This window comes from Carcharodon carcharias, chromosome 11, assembly GCF_017639515.1.
Source record: "Carcharodon carcharias isolate sCarCar2 chromosome 11, sCarCar2.pri, whole genome shotgun sequence".
NCBI lineage: Eukaryota > Metazoa > Chordata > Chondrichthyes > Lamniformes > Lamnidae > Carcharodon > Carcharodon carcharias.
In genome coordinates, this window is record NC_054477.1 from 63,105,043 (window position 1) to 63,113,201 (window position 8,159).

Below are 8,159 nucleotides of genomic sequence, written 5' to 3' on the forward strand. Positions count from 1 at the left end.
TTGTTTACCTTAGCTGCAACAGTCATAAAAACCTCATTTGAAATGCAGGGACCTTGTTAAAGTGAAACTAAAGCTCAAGTTGACCTTTCTAAACACACACATACAGAAATATAAATCAAACTTAAACTTTAAAGCTAAAACTCATTCCTAACACCTACACATACCAATATAACTTACTTTAACTGTCTCTATTTCCGAACATTCTCCATATCAGTAATGCCTGCACATTCATGTAAAGTGTGGTTGTAGAACAAACCTTGTTCCCATGCGTCACAGGGTGCCGTCATGTGCATTCTTGGCTCTGCATGATTGAGGCAAAGCTGTGCCCCTATCTCGCCTGCGTTCTTGAAAGGTGACGGTGTGGTATTTAAGGGGAGATGTGATCACACATGCAGATGGCTTCTGTAACATCCAACTCTATCTGCCCGCTGTCTCTTGGAAGGCTTTCGATCATGTGAGCCTATAATTAGAGCTTATGTGCGCTGTCCTCAGCCAAACAGGTGTCCAAAGTTCCCAGTGTCAATCTGCTTATCTGTGCAAAAAGTGAGAGTACCTTGCCACCTCAAAGTGATGAAGCAATGGCACATTTGTGAGCAGGTGCTGAGACATCCAACCTTAAGTGTCTCTCACCCTGTAGTTGTGACTATTGCGGGGGGAAGGGTGTCGCCACAAAGTTGCCAGAAGGAAAAACCAGTAAAAACTGGGAAATAAGAATACTGGTTAGAACTGGTCTTGTATACCTTAAAATAGGACACCAGCAAAAACTAGGAATTAAGAGTACTGGTCTGAACAGTTTTTTCCCTCTGCGTTGGTAGACAGCACTGCATGTCCCATCGCCTTGACACTGCAGGAGGTTACTGATGCTACTTCCAAATGGTGATTTCTGGAGGTCAAAATAGCTTTTAAGCATGCACTAGAATCGCACATCATTGCTTCAGACAGTCTGGAGGGGAGCAATGGGATAGGAGTGAATTTGTGGTGAACTAGAATAGTGCTCCTCATAAGCAAGTACCTGTGCCCTAGAGGGCTTCATGTTGTCTGGTCAACTTGGACTTTGCTAGGGCCAGGGCTAACCATGAGGGCACACTGGTTGTGTGTAAGATGAGGCATTTCATATCATGCAGTCAAGTGTCTGGCCTTGTCATGCTCAGGTGCAACGTTAGGATCAAAGCAGCACAGGGACCCTCACATAAACTGCCAGATATCATTATCATTTTGGGGAGTGTCCCACAGGTGACTGAGTCATCTGTATGTGCAGTCACAGCAGCAGAACCTCATTGGCTGCCTTGTCGCACATGTACATTTATGTGTACCATCAATATAACACATCATGCATGGCAGCCTTGCTTCGGATGGATCTTCTTGAGGAGCCTTGCCAGATTGAAGGCACACAGGCACTAGCCCACTCAGGATCATCCTAGCGCGCCTGTGTCTTGCAAGGTGCTGCTGCAGCTGGGACACTGGATGGGTGTGTGGAGAGGCAATGCTTTCTGATGTCTGATGCCAGGACACCATCCTCCAGGTAGCACTTCACCTCGGCACAGACACATGCCCTCGAGGCTAGCGCATCCTTCACAGCATCAGGGTCATGTGAGCATCTGTGCAACGATGCACTGTCATCTGAAAGTTCAAAAGTGAGATTAGAAGAGTAGCTAAGCTGGTGGTTATGCTGGCCCATGATGAAAGAGAGTTGTCCAGGAGGATCCTCAGTGCATCTCATCATCCTCCTTCTGGAATCTGCTGCAATGAGAGCCTCACAAGCATGCCTGCCTTATCTAGCCTGTGCAATGGCCTCTTCATCTGCATTTTTGGCTTCCAAGACCTCATCATCATCATCCCCTTCGAGGTCCTCCTCATCGGAGGAGATGTGCAACTCCTTCATCTCATCCTCTGCCTCCCTTCTTTGCAGAACCAGGTTGTGTAGTGCGCAGTAAGCCATGATGATGCGTGACATCCTCTGGGGAGTGTACCAGATCTGTCCAGGCATTGGAACTGCATTTTTAGTATCCTATGGTGTGCTCCACAAATGTCTATGTTATGGCATGAGCTTAGTAATACCTTCTCTCAGAGCTGCCTGAAGATGTCAGAGATCTGAGACCTATTCAGGATGTATGAATCATGGATGCTTCCTGGGTATCTGGCGCAACCTGCATGATATGATTATTATGGTCGCACACTAGCTGCACATTGAGCAAGTGGTAGCCTTTGCGGTTGATGTACTGCACTGCTACACAGAATCACAAAATATTTACAGTGCAGAAAGATGCCATTCGACTCATTGAATCTGCACTCGCTCTCTGAAAGTGCATTATACCTAGCTCTATTCTCCTGTCTTATCCCTGTAACCTTCTCTCCCTCCACCGCCGATGCACAGTGGCAGCACTGTGCACAATCTACAAGGTGCACTGCAGAAACTCATCAAGGGTCCTTAGACAGCACCTTCCAAACCCAGGACTGCCATCACCTAGAAGGACAAGGGCAGCAGATACATGGGAACACCGCCACCTGGATGTTCCCCTCCAAGTCACTCACCATCCTGACTTGGAAATATATTACCATTCCTTCACTGTCGCTGGGTCAAAATCCTGGAACTCCCTCCCTAACAGCACAGTGGGTGTACCTACACCACATGGACTACAGCTGTTTAAGAAGGCAGCTTACCACCGCTTTCTCAAGGGCAATTAGGAATGGGCAATAAATGCTGGTCTAGCCAGTGAAGCCCACATCCTGTGAATGAATAAACAAAACTTTGCACATCCTTTCTTTTCAGATAGCCATCCAATTTCTTTTTGAATACCTCGATCAAACCTGCCTCCCTCTCAGGAAGCTTGATCCAGACTCCAAGCACACTCTGGGTGAAAATTTCTTTCCTTACAGCACTTTTACTTCTTTTGGCAATAATTTTGAAGCAGTGCCCTTTAGTTCTTGATGCTCCCTTGTGTGAGAACAGTTTCTGACTATTTCCCCCATCCATACTCCTCAGGATCTTGAATATCTCTTTCAAGTCTCCTCTCAGCCTTCTTTTCTCCAAGGAAAAGAGTCCCAAACTCTTCAAACTATCCTCATATCTACAGTCCTTCATCCCTGGAATCATTCTTGTGAATCTACTCTGTACTCCCTCCAATGCCTTCACATCCTTTGTGCTCAGAACTGGACGCAGTACTCCAGATGAGGCTTAACTGGTGTCTTATACAAGTTCAACGTGACCTCCTTACTCTTATACTCAGTGCCCTATTAATAAAGCCTTAGAAACTATGTGCTTTATTAACTGCGTTCTCAACATGCCCTGCTATCTCTCTCAACATGTCCTGACATCAATGATTTATGCTAATAAAAAATAATATATATGTTCCTGCACCTCCTTTAGAGTTTCTCCCTTTATTTCATACTGTCTCTCCATAGTCTTCCTTCCAAAATGAATCACCTCACTTTTCTTTGCATTGAACTTCGTCTGCCACTTGTCTGCCCAATCCACCAACATGTCTATGTCCTTTTGAAGTTCAAGACTATCCTCATCACTGTTGACAACTTTTCAAATCTTTGTATCATCTGCAAATTTTGAAATCATGCCCTGAACCCTGTGGTCTAGGTCATTAATATATATCAGGAAGAACAAGAGTCCCCACACTGACCCCTGGGGAACTCCACTACAAACCTTCCTCCAATCTGTAAAACATCCATTAATCAATATTCTTTGTTTCCTGCCACTCAGCCATTTTTTTTATCCAAGTGCCTACTCTCCCTGTTATGCCATGAGCTAGAATTTTGCTCGCAAGTCTGTTGTGTGGCACTGTATCAGATGCCTTTTGAAAATCCATATACACCACATTAACGGTGTTGCCCCCTTTTCAACTTTTTCTGTTACCTCCTCAAAAACTCCAGAAAGTTAGTTAAACATAATTTTCCCTTAATGAATCCATGCTGGTTTTCCTTTATTATCCTGCACTTATCCAATTGATTATTGATTTTGTCCCAAACTATAGTTTCCAGAAGTTTCCCCACCACTGAAGTCAAACCAACTAGTCTGTAGTTGCCAGCTTTATCCTTACACCAATTTTTGAACACGGGTGTGACATTCACAATTCTCCAGTCCTCTGGCACCATCCCTGTGTCTAAAGAAGACAGGAAGATTATCACTAGTGCCTCTGCAATTTCCACTCCCACTTCCCTCAGTATCCTTGGATGCATTTCATCTGATCCTGATACCTTATCAATTTTAAGTAAAGATAGCCTTTCTAAAACCTCCTCCTTCTCAATTGTAAATTCCTCTAGTGTACCAGTTACTTCCTCTCTCACCTTATCCTGGATAGCATTTCTTCCTTTGTAAAGGCAGATGCAAAGTACTCATTTAATACCTGTTATTTCTCCTGCCTCATGTGCGAGTCCTCTTTCTTTTACCACCCTTGTATTATATATATGCTTATAGAAGATCTTGGGATTCCCTTTTATATTAGCTGCCAGTCCCTTTCAATGCTCTCTCCTTGCTTTTCTTATTAGTTTCTTCACTTCCCCTCTGGTCCTTCTGTATTCAGCCTGATTCTCCATTATATTTTCTACCTGACATCTGTCGTATGCACACTTCTTCCTTTTCATCTTCAAATCTATCTCTCTCTTATCATCCAGAGCACTCTGGATTTATCTATCCTACTTTTCCCTTCAAGGGAATATACCTTGACATTACCTGCAAAACATTTTCTTTGAAGGTGGCCCATTGTTCAGCCACTCTCTTTTCTGCCAACATTTGATTCCAACTCACTCGACTCAGATGCATTCTCATCCCATTGAAGTTGGCTTTCCCCCTAATTAATTATCCCTGCTCTGGATTGTTCTTTGCCCTTTTCCATGGTCAACCTAAACCTTACGATACAATGGTCACTGACCCCTAAATGCTCTCCCACTGATATTTGATCCACTTGGGCCAACTCATTCCCCAGAACCAGGTCCAACTGTTCCTTCCCTCTCATCGGATCAGAAACATATTGCTGCAGGAAATTATCTTGAACATATTCCAGGAACTTTTGCCCCTCTTGTCCCTTTGTACTATTCCTCTCCCAGTCTATATTTGGATAATTGAAGCCCCCATGGTAATTACTCTATATTTCTTGTACCTCTCTGTAATTTCTTTGTAGATTTGTTTCTCTACATCCCTTCCACTAGTTGGTGGTCTACATACTACACCAATCAATGTTATTGTACCTTTATCTTACCTCTAGCCAGAGAGGTTCTGTCCTTAACCTCTCTGGAACATCCTCTCTCTCTTGTTGCCAGGGAGCTTTTATAGCCGCATGAGTGCAGTCGAGGGCACCCTGCACCTGTGGGAATCTGGAAATCTCAGAAAAACCCAGTGCTCTTGCATCCTGGCTTGCCTGATCTCTGTCAACATTGACAAAATTATGGGCCTTTACAAAAATGGCATCTGTAACTTCCCGATGCATTGTGGGTGGATGCTTGGGAGACCCCACTAAGGTCCCCAGTGGAGCCCTGGAATGAGCCAATGCTGTAGAAGTTGAGTGTGGTGGTTACTTTCACAGCCACTGGTAATGGATGCCCTCCAAGGCCTCAGGGTGCCAAATCTTGCAGAATGTGACAAAATGTGAGTCACCAGATCCCTTGACATGTGGAAGTGTCAGCGACACTGGTTTTCATTCATCTGGGGATAATACATGTGACGTCTATATACCCTAGAACTAGCATGGGTCTCTGGGGATTATCCTCTGCATCTGGAGGCTGCGTCTTGGTCTTCAGTGTTCTGCTCACCCCTTTGGTGAGCCTCATGTCTCCTTTGTATTCTTCTCATTCTTCTCTCCTGCCTATAAGCAATAATGCAGGTAGCGATAACACTAGGCTCCATCTTCCTGATGATCTCCTCACTGCAGTATCAATGAGAGGGAGGCAAGCATCAGCAAAGTTCCACTTCTGGACAAGGAATCATATGTGACTGTGGCCTCAAGGCCTCTTTAGGCATGCTGGAGAGTACTGGCTCCTGAAATAATGACCATTGCGGGGGGGGAAGAACATTCACCACAAACACACCCACCTCCGTTCCCAACCCACATGACTGACTGCCAATAGCTTAGCTGGGAGACTGAATGTTCTGCTTTCAGCTCAGGTGCTGGGCTCTTCTTTACCTGCACTTCAAGACTGCGCTGTGTGGACTGACCATGAGAGTTAATGTTCAGTGTCTACAAGAGATTAATTTATAGGGTCCAGAGGCTTCAGCTCTTTGAGTGGTGCTTGGCCACATTTCTATGGGGGGTTCTCAAGCTTGTCCAGTTGCCCAATAGTTCTGCAGTTCCATTATACTCTGGTGAGTTTGAAGGCTGCAAACAAGAGGTTAAAACTAAGGGAACAATCATTGCCGCTTTGAGGGATCAGTGTTGCACGAATGGACATTGTCGCTTCACTTCCCTGACACCCTGCAGCTGCTAACCTGTCTCAGCTGTGGCTCTGTCCTCATTTTGGAAGTTACATTTCAATTGATAGGCCCTTTAATGTCCCCGGTCCCCACCTCCCCTTTACTGTCCTTTCTATAATGAGGCTTCCAAAACTGGACACAGCACTCTAACTGTGGCCTGAACATTGCTTCTTGCAGATTTATCATTACCTCTTGTACTCTGCCTCCATTCATAAGACCCAAGTTATCTCTGACCATATTTATGGCTTTATCTACCGGCAGGCAGCCTTTCAGGGAATTATTATTTGAACTTGTGTGTCTCTCTGTTCATCCACAATTTTCAGCATCATTCCATTAATTGCATACTTAATTCTTTGTTTTGTCTCCAAAATGGTATCACTTCTCACTTGTACATGTTAAATTGCATCTGCTACCTGTCTGCCCATTCTACTACCCTGTCTATGTATTTTTATTGTCCTCTTGCCACATTATTTGAGAGCAAAAGTGAACTCAACACCCTGTGTCTTTTCTTGTCTATGTGATGGCTAGGGGAAATCTTTGATTCAAACTGAGCACTGTTAAATCCAGGAAATTTAATCCAGCAAATACCGGAACAAAGAGAAAGCTTGTTTTTACTTAAGTTATTTGACCTTTCTAATTACAAGCAGTATTAAGTGTTGGTTATTCAATGTTTTTCTACTGCCTACAGCCTGATGAATGACTAATATATTATGTTCTGGGTACAGAGCCTTTGTGTTGTTTCATTTGATTCTTTTAACCTTTATTTCATTTTAAATTTAGGATATTAAAGGGAGATGAGAGTTTTAAGTTCATACCACGCTCCCGAAGTGACCTTCCAGAAAACTTCCCAAAGGAAATTCATGGAATATGTTATTTTCTGGAGGCCAATGTTTCCCTGAGTTCATCAAGGATGATAAGCATGCCTGCTTGCACAAGGAAAAAATCATACAATATTGGGACTATGTTCCTTCGGGAGACCAGTTTATGAGATTAAAATGTTCTTGAGATGGGTTTGGGAGCACATCATGCACACGGTAAGAAGGACGACATCACATGCAGGCTTTCTAAATAGCTGAACGCTTGCCTCAAAGCTGAATATGGAAAATTCAATTTAAAGAAGAGATGGATGTGTTCCATGTTAATTGAAAGCATATCCCCATTTCTATTAAGGTGGGAAAAAAACAAAATTGGTAATATTCTGCTTTAAATAATTTGTGTACAACAAAACTGCTTTCAGCAATTGAAATTATTAATAGCAAACATACACAGATGTGATGTTGAGATGAGATTTTTAGCTGAGCATCATGGAATGCAAAAAGAACATGATGTTAAAACTAATATACAATGGTGTTCTCTATTAACCTTTTAATAGGGCACACATCACGACTGTGCTTTCTGACTTACATTGGCTCCTGGTTAGGCAATACCTTGATTTTGAAATTCCCATCTTTGTTTTCAAATCCCTCCATGACCTCACCCCTCCCTATCTCTGTAATATGCTCCAGCTCAACAACCCTTTGAGATATCTGTGCTCCTCCAATTCTGGCCACTTGAGCATCCCTGATTTTAATTGCTCCACCATTGCCAGCTGTGCCTTCAGCTGTCACAGCCCGAAGCACCTAATCTCCCTAAAATCTCTCTGCCTCTCTCGTTCCACTTTTAAAATGGTCCTTAAAACCTACTCTCTTTAGCCAGGCTTTTGGCCACTTGCCCTATGGGTTGTTTCTTCCGGTCAGCGAGCAGG

General features: G+C 43.7%; 1 protein-coding gene across 1 annotated transcript in view; it reads left to right on the top strand.

Moving 5' to 3' along the window:
* Positions 1–7,887, top strand: part of gucy1a2 (guanylate cyclase 1, soluble, alpha 2) — a 257,007-nt gene extending 249,120 nt beyond the window's left edge. Inside the window, exon 8 of the mRNA XM_041198479.1 lies at positions 7,196–7,887. Coding sequence (XP_041054413.1) covers positions 7,196–7,403 — 208 coding nt within the window. The 3' untranslated portion in view covers positions 7,404–7,887. The remainder of the gene's footprint in view (positions 1–7,195) is intronic.
* The last annotated feature ends 272 nt before the right edge of the window (positions 7,888–8,159 follow it).